At 34.9% G+C, this 25830-nt stretch overlaps 3 protein-coding genes across 6 annotated transcripts; 2 read left to right on the top strand and 1 right to left on the bottom strand.

Moving 5' to 3' along the window:
• Positions 1-185: 185 nt before the first annotated feature.
• Positions 186-9955, bottom strand: LOC130806009 (auxin response factor 4). 3 transcript variants are annotated; one of them, XM_057670894.1, is made up of 12 exons: positions 8982-9955; positions 8415-8471; positions 8016-8198; positions 7701-7785; positions 7526-7616; positions 6746-6910; positions 3542-3661; positions 3390-3465; positions 2730-2889; positions 1894-2642; positions 1626-1816; positions 186-750 (listed from the first exon to the last, which is right to left on the bottom strand). In XM_057670894.1, the coding sequence occupies exons 1-12, from the start codon at positions 9315-9317 to the stop codon at positions 567-569; spliced, it is 2397 nt and encodes a 798-aa protein (XP_057526877.1). In that variant the 5' UTR covers positions 9318-9955; the 3' UTR covers positions 186-566. The 3 variants fall into 3 exon arrangements, with proteins under 3 accessions (XP_057526877.1, XP_057526879.1, XP_057526878.1); XM_057670896.1 differs by having other exon boundaries at positions 9786-9942; XM_057670895.1 differs by having other exon boundaries at positions 3390-3459; positions 8982-9928.
• A 2910-nt stretch (positions 9956-12865) lies between these two features.
• On the top strand, positions 12866-19767 carry LOC130806008 (uncharacterized). The gene is made up of 8 exons (XM_057670892.1): positions 12866-13359; positions 13457-13522; positions 13640-13682; positions 16820-16874; positions 17387-17435; positions 17611-17678; positions 18673-18781; positions 19344-19767. The coding sequence occupies exons 1-8, from the start codon at positions 13198-13200 to the stop codon at positions 19467-19469; spliced, it is 678 nt and encodes a 225-aa protein (XP_057526875.1). The 5' UTR covers positions 12866-13197; the 3' UTR covers positions 19470-19767.
• A 939-nt stretch (positions 19768-20706) lies between these two features.
• LOC130806007 (gamma-soluble NSF attachment protein) lies at positions 20707-24433 on the top strand. Of its 2 annotated transcripts, XM_057670891.1 has the most exons (3): positions 20707-20888; positions 22884-23040; positions 23235-24433. In XM_057670891.1, exon 3 carries the CDS (start codon positions 23329-23331, stop codon positions 24217-24219), a length of 891 nt encoding a protein of 296 aa, XP_057526874.1. In that variant the 5' UTR covers positions 20707-20888; positions 22884-23040; positions 23235-23328; the 3' UTR covers positions 24220-24433. The 2 variants fall into 2 exon arrangements, with proteins under 2 accessions (XP_057526874.1, XP_057526873.1); XM_057670890.1 differs by lacking the exon at positions 22884-23040.
• Positions 24434-25830: the final 1397 nt, after the last annotated feature.

The raw sequence follows: 25830 nt of genomic DNA, 5'->3' as shown, positions 1-25830 counted from the left end.
GTTTGGAGGGGCAGTGTTAATGGTAATGAAAAATTATGAAGAAAAAAACTTTTACACTCAAAGTTTCGTTACCTGATTACCATGAAAATGACGTGATACATTTCATAAAAAATTTACACTATTAATTATTCTTTTTACCATCATTTAGTACCAGCAATTAGACATATCGTAAGTGCAGCCAATTGTTATAGGAAATTCCAACACATCAACACTAAACATACCCATTACCCATGGTACACATTTTAATCTGAAGAGGAACAAATTCTGTTTTATTTTTCCTCCTACCACGTACATTGAACCAACAAATTGGGTCTGGATCTGGGTCTAACTGGACCCGGCTTAGATCCGACCCATATCCATCCCTACCAACAATACTACAATACACCATAAACAAGCAAGTCTTAGGTTTCACAGGTACATATATAGTTAAAAACCAAGTTTGACAGCAAATAGATATAGTTTTGACAGACTATCAACACGGACCATTGGATGAGAAACCGAGTTTCAGATCAACTAAAACCGAGCTAACTCATGAATCTTCGGAGATTAAGTAGAACGACAAGAATTCACGCTCTTGCCTGAGTAGGAGAAGAATCTGGTTGACCGACAGATGAAGACTTGGATACATCAAGCGTGCCTAGTGCTTCCTCGAGACAGCTTTGGTTATCTTCGGTCGCTATACCCATCGTCATCTTCTCCGCCTCTTCTCGAGTGTGAATGTGGATTTTTGACACCATATCACAAAACTCACTGCCACAAAGTTCGTAATATGTCAATACATTTGATGACTCGGTTCCAGAAAAAATATTTACTTTTATGATAATATGACGTAACGGCCCGTTTAGTTATTGGTATTAAATGGTCGCAGTGTCTTATATGGACTTAGTGCACACTATAATAGAGTTCATCGATCTTGAACTTAGGGAGTATAAGCTAGAAAGCGGGAGTTAGTGGAGTGGAGAGTGAAAACTAAAGAGTATAGGCTAGTGAAAATTCGGTTACGGGATGGTGCACAAAAAAATAAGTATTGTGCACCAAGTTCATATCAGAGTTATTCTGAAAATTTAATGTAATTTAGTTAGAAAATCTACTAAACAAGGTTAATGACTATGATTGTCCTATTCTAATCATTCATATTTCTTCACAAAATTTATTTCCATCCATTACCTATTGGAAAAGTGGTATCCATTACCAATTGCAAATGCTGTACTAAGTAGCAATCCAAATTGTGAAGAAAAGCACATGACCGAGGTAGGGCCGCTAGGTAGACAATTGCCTAGGAGCCAGAGCTAGAAAAGGGCCAAATACCTTAATTCAGCAATGTTGTCATGTAGGACGTAGAACACAGCTTGTAAAATTATGACTTAACTTTTGCTAAACACCCATTAAAATCAAATTCGATCCTCAAAAAAAAGGGCTTATTTTTTTTATTTTGTTTAAGGCCCTTAAAATGTCAGAATCGACACCGAGGATCAGAGCTTCAATACCATGAAAATGACATAATACACTTTATGAAAATTAACACTAAAACTCACCCACTACCAACTTCTAATACCACTAACCAAATGCCCCATAAGTGAACCACACCCAAAACAAAAGGTAAGAGCGTTCGTGAATGAACTTACTTCCAAGGATCATCTCCCACAACCATAACATCATTTTCCTTGTCAGTATAGAGTATTCTCCATCCCTTTGCAGGATCATGTAGAAGTCCTTCCATGCCAAACAGCTTTTCAAGTTCATATATAAAATCCGCGTAACTCTTCAATTTGGAGAGATCGATCGCTCTTCCAACCAAGCTGCCTTGCTTGTGAACCTTTCAATAACATTTTCAGTCAAATCAGAAGAATAGATCGTAAAGTTTATCAAAAACGATAGAACAAAAAACCGAACCTTTGTGCAACTCCGACTTGAAATGTCAGAGTTCGTGCCTGAAGTTTCCCGCTCCAATGGGAACCCAAATAGTTTTTTACAACTAGGTCTAGGACCTTTATTAGGAACATCTTTCGGAACTATAAGAGCCGTATTTAATGAATTAAGCACATATGCATTCTCGGAAGGTTTGTGTTCATTTGGGACATTAAGCTTTAGAGCTTCCGCCCCAAGAACATTACTCTGGTAACGAGATGAACAGAACGCCGAATTCTCTTTCGCAATTGTACTTTTGTAAGAAACCATCACAGAATCTTGATCGGGATCGTAAACATTAAACGGAAAATGCATGTTTCTTGCACCTTCGGAAGCTAGAGGATAGAAACTGGTTTTCGATCCATGATATAAGTTATAACAAGTGGTTGCAATACCGGGCTTAACCAAAGCTCCCGGATGGAAGTTCATTTTACTCGTCAAAGTTCTCAACGGACAGATTTCTTGACCTTGCAAGACCCTCGGGAATCTGTTTGATTCCAAAATTCCCGTGTAAGTCATTGGTTGAGCCAGTGATCTAAACTCGCTCGCCTTTATTTTAGGTATATTAGTCGATACGAGACTATGCTGGTTAGCTACTCCTGGTTGCTTGTCCAGCAAACAGCTTACCGTGCCACATCCATAGGCAGGTGAAACAAAACGAACATTTTCTTGACCTTGCAAGACCTTGGAGGATCTGACAGATTCCTCGAAGTCCAAAATTCCCAGCCCACCGGCTGCCACGAAAAAAAAAATACATGGGTGACTACAGATTTATAGAATTCCAATATACTAATCAGGATCAGCTTGCAGAGAGTTAGTACAATTGACAGCATTGGACGGACTGGTTGGCGAACCAGTTCGGAGTTTTTTTATCCGGGGAGAAGATTGGATGCTCAGTGAAGGGAGAGACACGGAAGGATCAATCTCCCAGGGAGAAACCCGTTCTTGTTGATCACTGACAATATCTTTGTCCCATCTCACCTGTAATATGTTGAAAGTACATTATCTTAGATTCTATATGAAAATATGTGATGCTTAATTGGAACCAGGTCAACATAATTCGTCAGCTAATTCGCCTTATAAATTCGTAATTTGCTCAAAATGACCCCAAAACAATCCAAAACCGACTATAATTCGTCTTTTTTGATTTGTTATTTACGATTTTACGATTCGACAAGAGATTAACAAATCACTTGACATTGATTGGAACACACAAACATAAGCTATGTCCGAAAATGACCCAAAAAACAGTTCAAAACCGACTATAATTCGTCTTTTCGATTTGCTATTATATGGGTTAATTTATTGACATATGAACTAAAAAACATAACCACTGATTAGAGAAAGGAATCAAGTTATCATGGGTTGATATATATTGATTAAATTGTCCATATATCATGTATAATTTATTCCTCAATTAGTGTGCCAAAGTAATGGGTTGCAAGTATTAAAATACGGAGGATAGTATGTGTTAAACTCACCATTAAGCATCTCCATTTTGAGTTAGGCCATTTATAGGGATCTATGTCATTGACACCGATAACAACGCCGCTGCACCTAGAAGATACCGTTTTAGCTGTTAGTTAGTTTGAGAAGAGATAGTTCGAGCACATGATGTTTAAAGTTAATGCACCTTCTTTCAGGAGAGTCATCTACTTCGAATCTCATCTTGAATCTTGTTCCAGTATATATCAGATTGGTAATACTTTTAATATAACTTTGGTATGGTACAACAAACTCTGGATGGCTAGCCCTGCATTTCACCTTCTAGTTACGTACTTATGTACAATGAAATAATCATTGAAGTCAAGAGAGATATTCAACTCATTTGCCAAACCACTATAACTTTGCACATAAAGATAGCCAATATCAGATAAAGTATATATCATATCATGGAGCTTAAGGTGAATGCAAATAACATATGGAGAAAGCATCATGAATAAATTGAATAGGACGCTTGCTATCACTACCAAAACCCATGAAGAAGAGGGGGAGGGAAAAGAATTTTTTTATAATCAAGGATCAATAAACCTTTGGCTGTGACCTGTGATACTAAGTTCAGAGACCAACTCAACCAAAAGTTTAAACTTATGATTAAAAACCCTATGATATATTATGTATTCTATCAAGATGTCAACATGACCAAACGGTTACATGTTTGAATCTCATTTAAGTATATAACTCCTCATTTCAAGTAGTATATTTAACACCATGTATGAGGAGGACATGCGTTGCATCCACACTTCTAGTCCAAACGGCTTTCTTGTGAGGGTTCTTGTGTAAGGGAGCTAATAGAGTATATGACATATCGTGGGTTCAACCATAAGTTTAAACTTTTAATTGAGTTGGTCTCTTTACAATATTGTATGCTATAATCTCTAGATAATCTATTCACTAAAATATCAAAGGGAAAATAAAAATGGCTAAGGAGCAAAAGTCCAACACCAACTAACTGCAATACATTCTAGCTAGAAGTTAAACAAGAATTTTGACAACCCCACGTGCTTTTGGTCAGAGCAATAAATAAGACAGCTAAACGATATTTATAAGAGGGTCGATAGAAGACAAAGACGAATGAATTCTAAGTATATGGAGAATTGTATTGTTGGATAAGGACCAGAATTCTAGTAAACGATAAGAAAATGAGTAAAAGACATTTTTAGGGGTAAAACTTTGTATGTCTTCATCATATCGAGATTGTGCTTTGAGTATTCATATTTGGGGACTCACTGGTTGCAATGATCAATTTACAAGATATTTCTTGTGAATTATTGCATTGGTTAATACATGGCCACATGGGTCATCGAATGCAAATTAGTGGATAAAGAATTACCTTCAAATGAGTGTTTCAACTATTTAGGCTCAATTTTTCCAAAGGTGATGAGAGGTTTACCATGATGTGGCTCATAAGATCGTTGGTGAATTACGCCACCGTAGATGGGAAACAAAGATGTTTGTGCAATGTAGTGTACCTTAAAAACTAAAAAGCACAACCATGGTGTCTGTTTTATTATAGAAGACGTTGGGCATCTCAAAAGAAATTATTGTATTGTAAAAAGAATGCAGCCAAGACTCGAGATTCGAGACATGTATGTCCAACTAGATTTATGAGAATATTCTTAGTGCTTGGATTCGATTCAAAGACAAATATGAAGGAAGTTGGGAGTAGCAAATGTTGCAAATAAAATGAAAAATAAACAGCAAGTGCAATAGTGACAAGAAGATCTTTACTTAAAGTGGAGTGTTGAACTGGACCGACATAGCCTAGAAAAGGAACCAAGGGCCTGAGGAAGACCAAATATAACATAGATGATAGGGTGCAACTCATGGAAGGAAATGAAGGGACTTGGTCAATATTGCTATCATCAAAAAAGAGAGTTGAATAAGAGAGTTTTCGTAACAATCTTAAAGACAATTCTTTTTCCGGAAGGGGGGGTGGGGGGGGAGATCATGTACAATGTTTCAAAAAAGCATGCCTCAAAAGCGCCTAGCTGCTAACTGCTAAAATGCTAAGGCTCAAGGCCCAACATCCTTATATAACAAGGTGAGGAATTACAACAAGGCTTACCTAAAGTTCCAAAAAGGGTACGTTAGAGGCATAAAAGGTGTAGCTTGAGTTGTTTTATTCAAAGTATATTTTTCTCACGAAAACTTATCTGAATTTTTAGCGCCTCACTTCAGTGAGTTGCACACATCAGGCCATACACTTTGCACGTAGGCTCCAAGACTGCAATCACCTTAGTTTGTGCCTTATGTCTTTTTATAAATTGTTCACTGATCCAAACCCGTCATATGAAGATGCTTTAGCTTTGACTTCAGCAATTTCACGTAAGTGGATAGTTATGAAAAAGAGGAATCTAAAAAGTTAATGCAATGAAATTCAAAATTAATGATTAATGAGTATCAAATGTTTCCGCCTTTTATTCCCATAATATCATTCATTCTCATGTTGTTATTACCTTTCCTCCATTCTCTATAGTTAGATTATGATATCTCATTTAGCAACTAATGCTCTAGGCCCTATTGTTCATACATGACTCAATTCTTGATATACGACAAGTAATAGACCATCCACTTTCTACATAAAGTGGAGAGGATTCTACGTCATAATTTAGAACCACTACGTATGAGCCTTAGAGTCTCACATTGCGAAACCTACATACCTCACTCACTGTGTTGACGAAGTTTGACACTTTAATATATCCCCAAAACATAAATTTTGGTTGTATTATTTGGTGCTCGAATGTCCCATACTTTGATGGGCAAAAGATTAAAGTTTTTGCATATCAGATTATACTGGACTAAATTTGGTTCATTAAATAATCAGCACTAGTTTATAATGTCAAGTTGTAGATGATGTATGTTTCAAAGAATCAATAGGAAACAACCTTTATAATATCACTAATAAAGGTAAGGTTACATAAATCCAATCTTCCGAACTCTGCTTAGGTGGGACCACATAAAGGCATTGGAGGAATTGAATAAATATATGGGAGCCCAAAACACATATCCAAGAAAAGTCCGTTAACAATTTCTCACCTTTTTTATAGGAGTATTCTTACATTATTTACTTATTTCAAGCTCAAAAGGGCAAATTGAACATTTCTAGGGTGAATGTGTTCAAATATCATCCATCTTTTGCCCTTTTCTTTCCGTAGGTTTAATTTAAACATTGATAGGTTAGCCGACTGCAGCTAAGTGCATCAAATCATCAAGTTTTTTGATCAATTCATGATTTACCTTCCATACCTTGGGATACAATCTAGTGTACAAGTGATAACCTATAGTAAAGACATACTTTCAAGATGCAGGTTTAGATGACTAAAAGATGCCATACCTTGGGCTGCAGAAGACGGGGAACGTGACCTTAGTCGATATTGCATTAGCCACTGCAGAAAGAACATTGGGATACATACTTTGCTTGCCGATCACAGAATCAGGAAGACCAATTTTGGGCCGTAGAGCTCTTCTTAAGCCAAGTCTCAACTCTCCATCTTCACCCCTTTAAAAATTCATTTACTCACTTAAGCACCAAATAATGAAATAGTCAAACAAAAACTTTAATTGCTGCGGCATAACAGCATATTATTCTATGTTTCAGAGTAACATTACAGTAGTTCTCGAGTATCTCACATTCCGATGCTAAAACTTTTGGACATAAAAACATCTTCCATAGTGCAAAATACTTATATTCAACAAAAAGTTTTACTTTAGCATGAACATGGATTAGTTTAACTTATTTACGAGAGCATATATATATTCATAAAATACGTCCCTTCTTTCCATCTAACATTGGAAAGATGTACCTGATAGATATTGTTAATGGATCTTGTAGCCGCATAAGAAGAGAGTTGGCTGCATATAAACCTGATAAGGTTCTATCCTAAAACCAATTAGTTATAGGAGGAGTAGCCCATCAAGCTAATATGTTAGTCAAGTTCCCTCTAATTGTTCGATGTGGGATCTCATGTGGGTTATTTTTCCAACAGTACCTGATAATCAAATCATTGGTGCAAATATCACACCCTTGTAGGAATATACACTTTTTATTTTTAGACACAAGTATAATAAAACAAAAAATTGATTTACATAGATAGAAATTTCTGTGGGCAGATACCTCAAGAAGAGCACAGCATCACCAGAAACAAGTTTCTTTTGGCTCACAAAATTGCTCCAACCTGTCGTCAGCAGATGTCGTCTAGGCTGACCTGAAACAATTTAAAAGCATTATTGATACCTCATATCTAATAAACACTATCCCAAAAATGTACTACTTGTAGTTGTTCATATACCACGGTAAATGTGTCGAAACTTCCACTTCACTCCATGTAAGTCAGTAGCAACCAACTCTTGAGAGGGGCGTTGTATCTTATAGTCCTATATCATAAGCACAACTAGTGTCACATGATTCGCTAATCACCTCGCGAATCGCGAATCGGAAAAAGCCAATTATGGCTCGTTTTAGGCTATTTTGAACCTTTTTGAGCGAATCACGAATTCAAAAGGCGAACTAACTAGCGAATTAATCGGAAAAGGCATCATAAGCAAGAAACAAAGCAAAAGGTTTGAACCGAAATGGAATATCCTCACACGGAAGCAAATCATACCAAAGGTGGAAAGCAGTCTTCTGCAGCATGGCGAGGCACAGAAAATCCACCATGAGTGCTAGTATCAGAAGCCGTAAGTGTCTTACAGAACATGTGAGGTGTTGATTTCGGGAGAATTTCCGTACCATCTTCTTCCCCATCTAGTCCCTCTACTTCTTTGCTTCCAAAATTAGTCCCAACCAACTAAACAACAGTGAACATACTCTATCACTACCTCTATCATTTACAGTATTGTATAGCTCAAGTTTAAACCAGCATAAATTCAATCATGAAAATGTAAACAATATATCCAGTTCAATCATTAAACATATACTCCATTAACAAGACAAAGATTCCAAACATGAAAATAAAAACAAAATGCATTGATTAAATAAAAATACTTGAAAAAGAAAAATATACCTCTGGCAAAGGCAATAGAGTCAGCTGTGTGTACACCTCATCATTTTCCTTATTAGCCTATTCAAAAGTTCAATATAAAAAGAAATGAAAATATATACCAAACTAAATAATTTATTAACAAATGTGTTGCATATTTAATAAATCACTACAGCAACGACATTCTATTACCCCATTGCCATTCAATGGCTTTATGATAGAGACAATCTCAATCGCACTACTGGACTGACCCATGTGGCATGTACATTTTGTGTGCTAAAGTGAACAATTTTAAAGTGACCAGTAGAGAAATAGGCTAATTATATTGACCGTCTTACGGTCAAAAGTACGCAACCTTATTTTTATTAGTAATACACAAATTTTTAAATGGGTAGACCTACGTACATTTAGTGTGTTGAACTGATCACTTACAGTTTTAGGCTAATTACATGTGTCCGTATTACGGTAAGATGGTCTCATAAAAGACGAGTTGTTAGTAATAATATCATCCACAAATTCACATACAAGTGCACATGATTTGACGAATCATTATAATTATTTTAAACAAATCACAAACTTGTAAAAACTTACAAGAAGTTGGATATTTGCAACTTTGCAATAGATTTGGGGAGGGAGATCATAGGTAGGAAAGTCCATGGAAGTGTAAAAAGAGGAAGATGCAAAAGCTTGTTCCAAGTGACCTTGAGGGAAATAAGCAACCACATCCCCTTCCTTGGGTAAGGAAGTAAGTGGGCCAGCACAAGCATGCCATAGCTCCATGTAAGAAGTAACACAATTTGGTGATGAATTTGAAGAACATGAAGAAGATGATGAAGAACCATGACCATGACCACCTTTTTCACATTCCCCATTGCAAAATGCAATCTTTTCCCCCTCACTCACTTCATGATTCAAATCAATTTCCATGAAACAACAACCCACAAAAAATTCCCAATATATCAAACTTAATACTAAATTAATATAACATTCAAAATACACAAAAAAGCAAAACACACACAAAAAAAACTAAAACCCCACCAAATAATATCTAGTATAAATTCCAAGAAGAAACAATAAGTGAGGTTTTTCTTTTTTTTCTTTTTTCTAATTATTAAAAGATACTAAGAAAGTGACAAATTTAATATAACATTACAATTTACAAATTGTATTAATGAAATCAAATCAAGGAAAATCTTCATTTTTTGAGAGATACCCAGAAAATATAAGGGGGAGATAAAGTAAACCACTTTACAATAACATTAAAATTGTGGTAATGAGATCAAATCAAGGAAAAGGCTTCATTTTTGAGAGGTAACAAATTCTAAGGGAGAGAAAATTAATGGGGATTTTGGAAAAGACTTTGAAAAAAGAAAAATAAAGGGAATCAAATGGTACCCAAAAGTTCAAATTATGATTCCTGCAAACCCATTTGGAGTGGTAAGAAGAGAGAGCAGGAAGAACAGTGACAGCAGCAGAAGTTAGCAGATTAACTGATGCAGAAGATATAGACAAATGCATAGAAAGAACAGAACAGGAGCAAAAAGGCAAAAGAGGGCATTGTGGGCAAGTGGGTTTTGATTACATGGACTGTTAATAAACAACAGTTCCAATCATGTATAAGGTGTCTAATCGTACATATTCTCTTAATTTAAGCCTCTATTTAGAGAAATACTAGTTTATATTTCTTCATAATAGTGATATTTTTCTACATACTATGTCACAATCAGATATAAGTATTTCATAATGGATGTAATATTTGTTTAATTATCTGATCAATCCTGTTGTATTTATGTTGTCCCGAAAAATCTCATTTTAATTTTAATTTAGCAACTTTAAAAGTATAAAGGAGTAAAAAATCGAGACTTAACTTAGTTAAAGTATGTATTACTTTTCTCAGAAGGAATTTATATTTGTTTTCGTTACTCCTTTTTCGAACCCTCTCCTTCTCTCGGGTCTATCCTTACTAAAAAATAGATTCATAAAAGTAATTGTTTTTTAGCTAAAATTTAATAAATACATGTAAAATAAGTTGCCCTAAGAAAATATAGTGCATTTTTATTCATGGCTATCTGTTTGAATTCCATGCTAAAGGTAGTAATCCCCTATTAAGAAAGAGAGTAGGAAATTAAAATACGAATGTGAATCAAACTCATATCACAAACAATCAGAAAATAAATTATATGTGATCTTACATTATATAGTTAAAGACAGATTGACTAGCATATAAGCTTGATGGACTGTTCTTAATTTCTATTAACAATCACAAATTCTTATGAAAGACGGTCTCTAGGACGATCTTTTTGAAAGACTATCGCTAAGTGATTAGCCTATTATTATCTTTTAGTTTAATTAAACTTTAATGGGTTGGGCCTGAGAGACGTCTCTAAAAAAAACGGTCTTTGAGGAGACTGGTTGATTAACAATTGGTTTTACGATGGACCTCATGGAGTTTGTGTACAGTAAATCCATCCCATGTGGAGTGTTGTTAATTTTGAACAAGACCAATAACAAATTTATCACGTGGAGTGTTGGAAAAAATAATTGACATGTAATCCCACATCGAAAAACTAAAGAGAGCTTGACTAACATATGAACTTTATGTGCTACTCCTATTATTGGTTTTAGGATCAGACATTATCGGATTTACGTGCAGTCAACTCATCTCGGGTAAGGTTTCAATAACAAATTTATTACAATGATATATTATCATCGTCATCATATCCAGTGTATCCCACCCATAGAAAACTATGACTAGGGTCTGAGGAGGTAAGAACGGCGGTAACTCATACCCATAAAGAAGAGCGTAGCCATAGAGTCCTCCGACTCGAGAAAGAATAAGATAAGATTCTGCAACTAATGGGGCCGAGTGCAGCTGAAGCGAACTCCGTAAGTCTGCATCTTATCAAACACAAGCGTGACCCTTAGACATAAGATAAATATAGAATGCATATGGATATAATAAAATAAATTAAAAAAACAATTAAAGACGAAAAAGAAAACAATAATAATAGTATTAGCACCGAATAAAAGCCAGAGAACAAGAACACCGACAAGTAATCGAAGGGAGAATCAATAGTCTAAAACATGGATAAGGCGCCTCCACCTACCCTTATCCCTGGTCAGGTCCTTAGAGAGGTTTAATTCATGCAAGTCAACTTTTATTTGTTCATTCCAAATTCTTTAGGTCTTTCTCGACTCTTCTTACCCTCTACTATCATGCTCTTTATCCTCCTAACAAGAGTGTCGAAAGTCTTTTTCCGTATTTATTTATAAGGTAGAAAGGGATGGATGGGAACGATGAGAGAGAAATTGTGTAGGGTGGGGGGGACATGCTAAGACAATACATAAGCAATAGAACCCAAAACCTTCCCCACCATCATCCCTCTTTGCCTTTGCCTCTATGCCTTTATCTTTTATCTTCTTGCACCTGTTGTTTTCTTTTGCTATAGTTTTATGAAGAAAAAGTCACTTTGAGAGTGAAAGGTCCTCCATTACTCACACAATTAGGTGCATTTCTATTCAATGAATGAAACAAAAACAGTAGCAAGGTTTTCTCCACTACTCGCAAAATTTACTTCCTTAGATATTTTTTCCCTTTTCAAACAATGAACTTTATTAGGTTTAGAAATTTAGAGGGTAAATTCGGATGTTCAGTTGAATATTGAATATATATAATACATTGGGTAGGGTTAATTTGATTCTTATCTGTATGTAAATACTATCTTGGTACTTTGATTTGAGTTTTATAAACGGGTTATTTGATTCTAACTCTATGGACTATGGCCAACATCAATTTAGGGGGTGTTTAATGTTTTGATAAATGGCTTACAGCTAGTCTCTTGAAAAACGTATTTCAAGCTCAATTGATTAAAGATTAATGTATATTTTCTGTATTTTTAATGCTTATTTATATTATTCTTAATGTCTACTTTCAATATCTTAAATGTCTACTTACATTATTCTTAAAACTTATTTACAATATATTAAAAAATATACAATGGGCCGGCCCAATTGGATTTGGTCTCTCAAAGAGACCGTCTCTCACAAGAATTTGTGAATGGCTTATTGTTTAGCTTTTTAGTTGGTTTTTGGCTTTTGGCTTGTTTGTTGGTCAAATAGCAAAAAAAATGTTTAGTAAATGGATTTTAAGTCACTTGAAAAGCTAACTTTTAAACTAAAATAAAAAAGCTACTCCAATTAACTTATTTGGTTGGCTTTTGGCTTATTGACCCACTTTTTCTCTAATAAACAACCAACGACCAATACTTAAATTTATCAAATATCTCCATAAACAGTTGACTTTTTCAGCTAGCTTAAAAATCAATAAAAACAGCAAGCATTTCCAACTGATCAAACAAGTCAACTAAAAAGGTTAACATACAACATTCAATTGCGGATCAGCCTCTTAGTGTTAATATAAATGTATTCATTACTTGAATTATTTAACTTATTTATGCTCAATCAATGACTAAAGATTGTGAATTACGCAACGAAATGAAATGAAAATCGAGGTAAAGTTACTAGAGCATCTGTGATGGTATTATATTACACAACTGAAAATTAACCTTGAAATATTAAAACGCTCCAATTTATAATTTATAGATGTATATCCGTTCCACCGTTAGGATATACTGATGAACTGTTAAACCTCTACTGACGCCATTGCCGGCGGCAATCACTAACCCTAATTGCATTCCGCCAATCACCGGCAATCATGAACTCTAATTCAGATAACTGAAAGTATCTTTGAAATCCAGGATTCAATTCAAACTAGAAATTCATCTAGATTCATACTTTTCAAGTTTCAATGGAAGGAAACACGATTTCGAATGCATCATCACTTGGCGCATTGTATTTTTTGTGGCATTTGCTGTGTGGATTGGGTATACCAATAGCTTTTTGGTTAGCGCATCGATTCTATTATGTCAATCTCATTTCTTCTCCTCATTCTACTTTGCTTATACTTTGGGTAATCAATTCTGTCCTTTAATATTGTAATCATGATTGTTAATTTTGCTTTACTGCCTTTTATTGACGGTTCAAATTTCTCTTGTTGGTTAATCTAGGTTGTTCAATGTCCCATTTTAATCCTACTTTCCAGTTTTTTCAGGAAAGATCATGGGAAATGCTCGGTATTGTTGCCCTTTTCTTTGACTCTGTCATTCATATTAGTATTTCTATATTAGGGTTTTTTAGGTGTTATTTTTGCGAATAACAGAATTGTTTGTTTCTTCTTGTGGTTTTATCAGTACTTGAAGGCTGTAGGGCGGGGATTGCTTGGGCTTTTTTCAGGCGAGTTTTACCCCCTCATTATGTATTTATGAAATTGCTCTCATTAAACTATGCACTATTAAGGTACATTACCCTAATCCCATCAAGTGGCTTCTACCTATGGCAAGATTTGTGATGATTGGATGTACCCTTGTTAATGATAAAATTAAGAAAGAGGTTATTTTCGATTGAACCTTGATAGCAAACGTCATGTGCATCTTTACTTAAATAAAAAATGCATATGATTTAGTGAGCCATTTCACTTTAGTCCATCATAATCTGAGATGAAAGAACTATAAAACTTTGGCCCCATCGATATAATGGACATTAAAAGCGTGCTTGAGCAAGAGTTGTACTAGGATGGGTGACCCCGTGGGAAGTCCTCGTGTTAATTTTAAAAAAAGGACATTAAACTATGCACTATGCAGTGGGAAATATTTTTAGTTCATTATCTGGATAGAAGATTACAAATTAGACGTTACCTCATTATTTTGGGTTTAATTTACTTTCGTCCATCTCCCTCCAATCTTTTATTGTTGTTCGCTAAATTGTTTCGGGTTAAGTCTCGCAAATTATAAATATTAATGAAAATAAACTATTGGAAAGACATGATACTTTTAGAATGGTTTGCCATCTAAGACAAGGTGACATCATTATCGAGAAATATGGATAGTTTCTCACAGCCGGAGTGTGCGGCTTTCATGAAAATATATATAAAAGACTAAGGTTTTGATATATTTAGAAGCTCCAAGTTGGGAAGATTTATGAAGGCTTACTCTTTGCTTGTACAACTTTAATTTGTTCATATGATGAGTACTATTATGAGGCTTCAGTCACTTGGGTGAAAATGAAGTTTTGTTGGCTCCTCAAGTTTGAGTGAAAGCCGACCAAAGTTAGAGAATGTTTTAAATTCTAAGATGTGCATCTAGTCAATACTCAATAGTAGTGTGTCACTTGATAAGTGATTGGTGGGGCGAGCAAATTGTAAACTCATTCAGTTCATAATAGTGATTGTGAGTGTACCATAAGAAGCTTGGTTATTACCATATTAGAGTCATGTCATCTTTCCATTGAGGACGAGTTCATGTTGTAATATACTTTTGTGTATATTATACTTGTTATAGTTGGGGTGACTATTGTTGAAACTTCCAAATAACTGTTATATTGCTATAGCCTATAATGTGAGGGTGAAGGAAAGGAAAATGACAACAATTTTGCGGGTTAAAGGGGGGTTGGATATTCGTAGTCTTACCTTGTATCATCAAATTGAGTAAATATGATCTCATATAGCTAAAAAAAAGCATGATTAGACCCTAACACAAGGGTGTGGCTTATACAGATGTGAACTATTCTATTATCTCTTGAGTCTCACTAGTGTGTCTGTTATGAAATGACTTGTAAACATCTCACTCTAGCTTAAATTCAAAAACTTCTAGTGTAGCCAACATGTGTCAACTTTTGACTTGAGTTCAGTTTTTTTTCCAAGTAATTCACTTGATTAAGACCTTGAAGTGTAAAAAAAATATGAGAAGCATTGGAGACGTTGTGGTTACAAATGGAAACAAATCACATACTTAAGGCTTAACCTAAAGATCATTAATTGAAGAACACATAGCATATTGAACCTTATTCTTAGTGAAGTGACTTTGGGATATGTTATATCTAGTTAGGGCTCATGTAGTTTACTTACGTGGAATGCATAATGGGTTATGAAAGTTAAATGATTATGGAAGGGAATTTAAATTTTATGTTTGGTTCAAGGACAACAATTTTTTTCTTTATTAGAGTTTTATTTGTTTTGGAGCCTTGTTTGAGTTTTAGTTGAGGATATGTTAGGGATCCATTATTTTAAAGGTTTGTGTTTGTCACATTACCCTATATAAAGGGTCATTGTAATTTGTTACATTTTTGGGGTGGAGTTTATGAGTATTGTGTTTGCATAGCATCATGAAAACATAACAAAACAATGTGAGAGAGTTCTCGTTAAGTAGTAAGAATTCAACTTATATTTCAACCACCTGGTCTTTGGTCGTCATGATGTTGAACTAAGTGACCATTATGGTTCCTTGAGTCTTGATCTTGTCCATAGCCACTTACAAAATTCCTTTTGTCATAAGGTTTGTGTCCATCTTAAAGCTAAGAGTACTTTATGTGATGCTTTTTATTAAATGCCTTTGCTCTAAACATTTGTTATTCTACAATATGGTAACAGGACTGAGTGAATCACTGAAAACAGGAGTTTGTAAACCTAAACACAAACCATACAGGATTGGAATATTTTATAAAATATATTTATAGGTTCCAAAATTTTCATGCCATGCAATAGAAACGAGCCGTTGTCTGTAGGTAAATCAAGTGACTGTTGGCGATTAGAGGTTTTCGAACAAGACTCGCAAATAATACCAAAGTTATAACTAGGGTGTCTATTTTTGAGTGTGTCCTATTTTGAGCAAATTGAATTAGACTTGGTCTAAAAGCTTTACAAAGATCGGGCATTGATGATCCTTCAAATGTAATACTTATATTAATTGAATTTGACGAGAAAAGTCCATCTTTCTAGTGCTATGGTGCTAGAGTCACTCCTTTGTTAACGAGTTCTTTTGGCTTTTTAGATTTGCAAAGCCCTAATCTGAATGTTTTTCCATTAATTAAAACTTACTGGTATGTTTGCAAAGACTCACAAGTGACCAAAGCAGCAATCATTGTCCACTGTTACTAATCGATATGAAATATTATCACCCATGTCAAGTTCTGGTTTCTCTTGTGAAAAATTGCTGTTCATTTTCACATCTATGTCCTCTTGTCATGGAGCCATGGATTTTTTTTTCTGTGTAGGTGATGCTATATGACCCATCCCATAGGGGATTGATAATGAGTATAGTGATGCTCAAGGCTTTATGATGTACTCAGTGGGAGAGTTCCATTTTCTTACTAAGGCTCGCATTTTTGTCTGTATGAAAATCCTTGTTTTCATTGTGCTTTTCTTGCTAATAGTTTGGATAAATCTTGATGTTTTAAAGAGACACCCTAGACCTTACTCATTAAAACTAAAGTTCTAATATCATGTGTGTTCCTGTTGTATGTTTTGTGTTCTTTCTCTTATCGTTTCCTTTTGTAGCAGGTAAAGTTAAGATAGTAATATATCCTTTTTGCTGCAGGCGCCTTGGTTTTTGCTTTGGGAGCTATTAGCTTGGGTGCTCCAGTCGGCTCAAAGTATGAAATTAGCTCTCAATTTTCTATCACAAATTCTTGTGAGAGACACATCTCTAATTGGGCCGGCCCATTATATATTTTTAAAAATATTATAAGTAGGCATTAAGAAATATCTAAGTAGACATTTAAGATATTGAAAGTAGGCATTAAGGATACGGTAAGTAAGCATTAAGGATAATTTAAGTAGGCATTAAGGATACGGTAAGTAAGCATTAAGAATAATGTAAGTAGGCATTAAGAATATGGTAAGTAGGCATTAATCTTTAATGGGCTGGGCTTGAGATGCGTCTCTTAAAGAGACGGTCTCTCAAGAGACTAGCTGATTTTCTATTTTGAATTCTGCAAATGAATGACTGTAGATTGCAGCGAGGCCCAAAATAATTGCTGACATATACCTCCAAAGTATAAAAGAAAGCAGATTTTATAACGTGATTTAAGGGTCATAAAATTTCAACCTTTTGGATGTGAAAATGTTGGGCTTTCTTGGCTAATGCAATCTATTTTTGTTGCAGGTATGTGCTTAGCACAATTAATTGGTCCCTGCTGATGTCATTATTTACAGTTAAGTTAATTCTATCATCTTTACCTCATATAGTGGTGCAAGCTCCTCAAAGTTTCAGTCTATTTCGTGTTATCGTGGAGGAGCATTCATGTATCACATTGGGTAATTGGTGTTACCTTAGTATTGGACTTGAAGGTTGAAAATTTTCTAATGTGATACAACATACGCTTGCAGTTCTCACCAGCTGCTGCTATCTTTGGTGCATCTTGGGCAGATTGGCAACGAATTTATGCAAAGACTCGGCAAGTTTCTGATACTTATTTAAAATATGTCTATAATTTTTTAACTGCTTTTATTAAATTTTCCCTTGCTGCTTTGTAAGACCTGGATTTATGCCTATTATGGAACTTATTGTCTGTCTTGAGTCTTTTGACCTATCATAAGCTGGAGAATTTTTTTCAAGGGTTTGAAAGCCCACTGCACATCAGCCAATAGTTGATAACTCAAGTGAGTTTTGACACCATGCTCTTGAACCAATTTTCAATTCAAGCACTTGAAAATTTGTAATCCGGCTGGAATGAACCCCGACAATCCGATGAAATGAGAATCGGGTATATTCTTACTCTACCATTTTAAGTAATTGGTGCTATATTTGAGCCTGGTGGTGTTCTTATACAAAGCGTCATCTTCTTCAGCACGTTTATCGGGCTAATGCCAACACCACCCGAGTGTTTGGATCAACAGATATCTTTCCATATCCCACTTGACCCGTTGAAACTGTTCCAACTTTCTAAGCAACACTAGCGAGTATAGTGGAAGTGTTTATGATGTAAATGGCAAAACTAGAAAGGGTGGGCGTCCAGTATCCACATGGAGACCGGAGTTGAGGAAATACTAACACGAACCCGCTTCCTTCATTTGCGAGGAAAACCTATCATTTTTAGAATTATTTTAAGAAAATCCAGAGAAACACAATTGCTGCTTGCAAGTCTTCTCTAAATCAAGTTGGCACAAAAATGACGTTTTGGCTAGTCATATGCAATGAGGCATCATCCAAAATCTAACGATCTGGACCCTTTTTTAAAAGCCTCGCAAAAAGCGTTTCAAAGCAATTCAATGCTAGGTGATTGATTTCTTGATGCACGATAATTGGAGTTTGCTGGTCTTATTCCCCCCCAGGCATCTAAACGCTCTGCAGTTTTCTTCTTTTTAGATCTTACATGATAGAACATGTGGTGATGTGATATGTTGTTTTTTTCAAAGCTTGGTCTAATTTTTGTTTTGTTACAATTTCAGGCCAACTGGACCTGTTGATTTTATGGTTTGCCTTCCAGCGCACGGTTCTATTATTGGTTCATGGTTTGGGGCGTGGCCAATGCCGCTTGATTGGGAGAGGCAATGGCAGGTAATTTATGCGTTCTGTAACTTTTTTCCCTTGGAGCGGAAGATATTCCTCCATTCTTTTTTACTTGCACCATTTGCACCATTTGCACATTTGCTATTGTTCATCACCCACTCTTATTTTATAAATTACGGCTATGTATAAGAAAAAAACAGTCAAGCGGTATCTTGTTTGATTCGTCTAATCGCATGTTCTCATACTATCACTTTTTTATAATTTACAATTGTTTATCACTTACGATTTAAATGATCAAAATAACGGAATGGATTGCGTAAAAGGTGTAATGGTGCAAATAAAAATGAACAAAGGAATTTCGGGAAAAATTTGTAATTGATAAGTAAATTTCAATTATTATCAATAAAAATCCCGTATTGATAGTTAAAGTCAATAAAAATATAGATCTTGGGTAAGAGTTGATGCATGATATCTTATTCCAAGATGTACCATAAACTTCTACGGTATGCTAAGGATGAGAATCTACCTATAAACTTAGATTTTTATGTTGTTTTATGAATTTAGTCAAATTGATTAAGAACACATTTTTATGCTGTGTGAAATTTTGCAGGAATGGCCCATATGTGTGACATACGGAGCGCTGATCGGCTATGCAACTGGCATGCTGGCATCTTTTGTATTGCTTCTTTCTAGCTATTGGAGGCAGAGGCAGAGACCGTACACGAAAGTAGACTAATACTAGGGAAATCCGATCCCTTGCCTATATCATTGTACTACAAGTACAAGGTTTGATCTTAAATCTAGTTTAGGTCTTTTCTTTGTAGGGTTGAGAAAACCAATTAAGCAAAGAATGATTTGGCGACGCATATGTGGTGAAACCGTTGGTTGCTTTGAATAGTGGTAGATTTGTGTTAGAGATACAGATACACCCTAATATTTTGATATTAAGACTGACAATATTGTTATAATGATACAAATACACATATTTGTATTGGCTTCTAAAAATAGTATTATTGCATTAATGTTGACTTTCTTTCCCATCTTTGCATTGGACAATATTATCTTTGGACAATTGCTTGTAGGTCGGAGTGCAAAATTGGACTAGATTGGACCAATAGTAAATCAAATTGAATCAAACGGATCGATTTCGGCTAGAATGATTTGCTCCATATCTAGTCATTTCAGTTTGGACCAGAATGGACTATTTTCATGAATACTCTTGCAGATCGGACCTTTGAGCTAATATATAATGTGTCTTCCTGTTTGTGTCCCAATTGGGTTGTTCACACCAAAATCTTGCGACTTTGTATTATTTTTGGTAGTTATTTTAGGGTCGAGACATTTTTATGTTGTGTCTATTTTCTAAGTCATTTTTGGTAGTTATAAATATTTTTTATTAAATATTTCTTTAAAATCAATGTTTTTGAATTTTTTTGTAATAATCAATGGATATACATCTCTTGTAGCTACAATACAAGCAAGTCAAAAATACCTTGACCAAAATATAGTGGGTGGCGAATGTTGACTTAAAACTTAAAAATAACAACATAAAATTCGTAAATTAAGTCAAAAAGTCATATCGGATTGTAATTAAATTTTACTCACTTTTTTCGATCTTTTCAAACAGAATGATTGAATCTTATATTATTATTTTTTTATTAAAATGTATGTTAAAAGAAAATAAATACTGTGAAAGGAGTATGCAATAATTGAACCTTAACTCTTACCTTAAAAACATTTTACATATTGAAAGTGAATATGTCAAATCTCAATATTTTAATTTTAATTCAAGTCTTGTATGAGACGAAGCTCTTATAATTAGTTTAATTTTCAAATTAATCACTCTTAAAATGTAAATAATCATTTTAAAATTATAACTAATCACTAAATATAAATGTAGAATGTACAGTGAATTAACCTATAAAAATAATCGTGACACCGTATCATTTGTGTTAATTTTAGCCTAATATAATAGGTGTGCGATGTAGGCTGGTGGTTACTAGCGAGAAGTGGTGGTAATCAGCCATACTGTAGCTATATTTAAGAAGTATTCTCCTTTTAGGATTCTTTCTTCCTCGATCCCCAGTTACCACCAATCCACCATTGCTAGAAGCTCTCGCCGTACGCTACTGGCGCCGATTCTCCATTTCTACTGGTTTGTCCTCCTCAGCTCATCTCTCTAGCTTTCCTTCATAATATCGTAATCTTAGGGCAATCTGATCTCGATTTCGTTTGTGCTAATTTATTTTGCATTCGGTAATTAATTGATTTTTCTCCTCAAATTTACTGATATTCTTGCTTCGTATCCAGAATTAAGCACGTTTGATGATGCTAGTATTTGCAATTATTGGCTATTTTGTCGTTAGTTTTCTACTTGTTAATAATGTGAATTGATCTAGCAGCTTTGATTGTAATTGATTTGTCATATAATTGATATTGGATTAGTTTTTAAGCAAAAAATTAATGGAAATGGCAGATAGATTTAGTACTGATGATCTAAGTATTCTAGGCACGTTAAATGTTTATATCTAGGGATAAAGACAGGTGAAGATCGCAACTGATGCTATAGTAAATACCTCATTCTGTGACTAAGGATGGTTTTAGGATTGTCAATCCGGATGATCAGGCTTCAATCACCCGTATTTCCGTTAGTGCGATGATATGGAAGGACAAATTGAGGTCATATGAGATGTAGTTGTTAGCTGCAGCTAGTTAAGGATGCGCTGGTTTTCTCTAAGGTTTGCAAGATGTTCTGCTAGACCATGATTGCTTTAGAATATCTTATTTGATCTAATTGAAGAAATCATGGTTTATTTCACGTTTAGAAGCAACACGTAGTGCTCAAGACTATTATTATGTTTACTCGAAGCAAGGATAGCTCATTTTCATTGATATAATGACCTACAAGTGAAAAGCTCCCCGAACATATTCATGGTTTATTTCAATTTTTGTGTCCAATGACGATGCTTAAGCCTTATTCCCAAACTTCGCACAAATAGGTGTTGTTTCTTTGGAGGGGATGAGAATGTGAGACTCATAGGCGAGACTTGAAATGAGATTTGAGATGAAACTTTAGACGAGACTTAAAATGATATCTCATATCTTTGTTTGGTAAGAAAATGGAAAGAGGATAATAGTTGGTTGAAAAAGAATATAACATTACGAATTTAACCCTAATTTTCTTTGAATCTTTTGCTTTCTGCCGAAATGTTGTTCCCATCTTCAATTCTAATATTTCAATTCATAAACCTTCCACATCCTAGAATAAAAAATTAGCTACTTATCTATTTGCTTTTTTTGGATGTTTTTTGTGTGTTATCTTGATTTACTTGCTGTTGTAATCATATATTTGAAGTCTTATTCACTCCACAAACGACTGATTTCTTTCAATTTATTTTGTATTGAATAGTTTTAGTTGACACTTGGTAAACATGTCATGCTATTGCTTTTTGATTGTAGATCAGCTGCAATGTATTCAGTTTATTGATTACCTAGATAGTTGCTTTCAATTCATATTGTATTGAATAGTTTTAGTAGACACTTGGTAAACATGTCATAATATTGCTTTTTGCTTGTAGATCAGCTAGGCTTCAATCTATATATTTTTTTGATTACCTAGATAGACTTACCAGAATAGCTTTGTTACTTATGGCTTAAATCTTGAAGATTATCGAAATGAATTACTGCTATGCGATCGTTGTTTTAATCTTAATCATAAATTTTGTGTTTGTACTTTTACTATCATATTATTTCATATGATTGTACTCACCTGTCAAACTTTCTGTACTTAAATTATTGATTTCTAGTGATTGAGTTTTTGAATCAATATTTTAGCTTGTTGAACCCCCACATGGCATGGACTTGATCTCTACTAAATCAAATGACATGTGAACCGTTATGATGTCAATGTTCAGTTTTTCTTTATTGTGGAATAAACAACATAGATTGAAAACACAATGGAATCAGTTGATTAGTTGAGAGTATGATTAGAAAGTTGTCAATAATTATAAAAAGCTAATAATCATGTAAAGTGAAAGATTATGAGGAGTTTCTATTGTGCCTACTGACACTTTTGGTTAATTCGATTGCAAAAAAATATCGGATGCACGTTCCCTCATTTTTCTGGTTGGCTATGGCTGCCGGGTCATAGTTGAGGCCTTCAGGGGGTGCATACTAGGGGTACTCGAACAATGATGGAACTTGGAGAGGGAAATTGATGTGGCCTGTGGCTTGCTGTTGATGGTGGCGTGGAATGCTTTGAAATAGGAGTATTCTCAGCGAACGAAAACTGACAGCCTTTTCTTAAAGTACTTAACACCCTGCAAATACCAAACCAGTACTTTTAATATCCCTTAAATCATTTTTCCCTTATAGTATGACTTAATATTTCTCCTCTGTTATTTACTCCCAACCTTTTTAAGTGTGATTCAGGCAGGACCTTAGGCTTACATTTAGTTTGTAGCATGCATGTTAATGGAAGCTGGTGTTGTTTTGAATGCAGCTGTCTATTCCCTGGCGAATTACGTTGGTATACTTAGCACCTTTCAGTAGTGGTGTCCAGCAAATTTTTTATTGTGGACTGAAAGCACTGACCCATGGCCGGTTCAGATCCTGAAAAGCTGATGGCCAAAGCGGACAAGATGACTAAGCTAAGTTTTACTAGATGGAATGCTGATTGGAGGAATGCAGCAGTTTTATATGAACAAGCTGCTATCGGATTCAGACTTGCTAAAAACTATGAGAAAGCAAAGTTAGCGTTTGAAAAGGCATCCAAGGGACAAGAGATGCTTTCCTCGCCTTGGGATGCAGCTAAACATATGGAATCTGCTGCTGCAATGGCAAAGGAAGCAGGAAGCTGGAATGAGGTTGCTGATTTCTATAGAAGGGCTTCCGAGTTGTACATCGAGTGTGGAAGATCACAGCCTGCATCAGATGCTCTTGGAAAAGGCGCTCGTGCTTTAGAAGAGTCCTTACCTGAGGAAGCTGTGCGTTTATATACAGATGCTTGTGATATACTAGAAGAGGATGGAAAGGAGCAGATGGCGTTTGATTTGTATCGCGCTGCTGCTAGTATTCATATAAAACTTGAAAAATATGAAGATGCTGCGACTGTCTTACTTAGGTGGGGCTTAGCAGCCGATAAGTGCAATGCCAAAAACAGCCAGTGTAAGGCTTATCTTAGTGCCATCATTGTTTACCTCTACATGCACGATTTCAGACAAGCCGAAAAGTGCTATAACGACTGTTCACAAACTGATGCTTTCATCGGTAGTGATCAGTTCCGTGCTGCCAGTAAACTTCTTTCTGCATACCAAGAAGGGGATATTGAAGAAATCAAACGTGTGGCACAATCTAGTACCATTTCGAATCTGGACCACGTTATAATCAGGCTTGCTAGGAAACTGCCGACTGGTGAACTTAATGTGGGTAGGGCTGAAGCCGCTGAGGAAGAGGGAGCCGAGCTAGACGAAGATAACCTCATATAGTTCCTCATTTAAGCGATTTGTGTTACTTTCCTTGTAAAAAGCTGTCATCAGAGACTCGTTTGTGGTGTTAATGTTTCTTTGGGTTTGCCAAGTTGTCTAAGGTATCGCTACCGATATCTGGCTGCATCTTATATACTGTATATTCAAGTATTCATTATTTTCTAAATCGAACTCTCATCATTAATCAAAACCACAAGAATCCTTCGTTCGAGTAGGAATCCAACTTATTAACTTTTTACGCGTTTTGTTGAACATCGACCTGAAGTATTATCATCCTTTTCCTTTACAAATTCTAAACTAAAAAGACTTTGAGTGCTCTTATATAAGTATAGTTTTGGTTAATTTTTTAACTATGTAGTCTAGTAATCATGCGCTTAATTGAGAAAAATGTTACAAGTTCGATCCATGTTAGAAGCTACTTATGCAAATACTAACTTTTAATTCAGCTACTCTTGTGAGAGACCGTCTCTCAAAGAGACAATCTCAATACAAAAAGCCCACACTCTAATTTTCTCTTTAATTTGTATTAATTGGGCTATTTAGCCCATATATCTAATGCGTCTTTTGGAAAGACCGTCTCTCATAACAATTTATGTTTTTAATTATAAGGATTAACTTAATTTGGACCCCTTTATAACTTAGGCCTTAGGTGGATGCACTTCAAAATTACCCTCAAGAACAACCCTGCAACTTGTGTGTCTCAGTTGGAAATTTGCATCTCCTTCCCTGGAGTGATGATGTGTGCCCAGTCATCCATCCTTAATTACTCAAATCTGTTTCTCCGTTACATCGGAGCCTTATGTGCCCACGCTCTCTACTCTCCCCACCTTGCCCAATGCTCCTCATCCAACGCATTTCATTTTCTCTTTTAATTTCATACTACGGAGAATCTCTTATAGGCTAGAAAGAAGGATAATGGATCACATGTAGGTGATAAAAATCGAATCCATATCACATAGGTGAAAGATAAAGTCTTTCACTATCAGATTAATTCATAATTTCCTACGTAACATTTTATTATATAATAACTTTAAATATTTAAAACAACTTGTTTTAAAAGGGTGTAATAATTTTAAATATTTTAAGGTCGGGACAACAAATAGGTTAAATGATGATTGGTTATAATTTTGAAAATTTTATTGAAAAAGTATTTGGGAAATAGAAATTATTTCAAAATATTTTAAACTACTTATTTTATAATATGCAATGTAGCAATTTAACAAGTTAGTGGTTTAATAAAGTTAAAATACATTATTATACAAAAAGACATTTGGTAAAATAGCAGTTGCATTTAATGATGCAAGTAATTGATTTAAGAACTTACAATTTATATTGTACCAAATTCAACGGTTGCGATTTAGAATATTCTCCACATATTTCAAAACAAATTATATTCTAACAGCTACGTAATTGTTACTTTTATCAAATAATAGCTATTTACACATCTATTTAGACAAGTAAACATTTAATATTTATAATTATACAGCTAAACACAACTACTTATACAACTAATAGCTATTGACACGGTATCTTGCACCTAAAGCTTAGCATTAATACTTTTGAATATTTTATTAATGTGACATGGGTTAGATGATGATTGATAATCAATTA

Source organism: Amaranthus tricolor, chromosome 2 (genome assembly GCF_026212465.1).
Source record: "Amaranthus tricolor cultivar Red isolate AtriRed21 chromosome 2, ASM2621246v1, whole genome shotgun sequence".
Taxonomy (NCBI): Eukaryota; Viridiplantae; Streptophyta; class Magnoliopsida; order Caryophyllales; family Amaranthaceae; genus Amaranthus; species Amaranthus tricolor.
The sequence above is the reverse complement of the archived record's forward strand: the minus strand, read 5'-3'. Positions and strand labels throughout refer to the sequence as shown.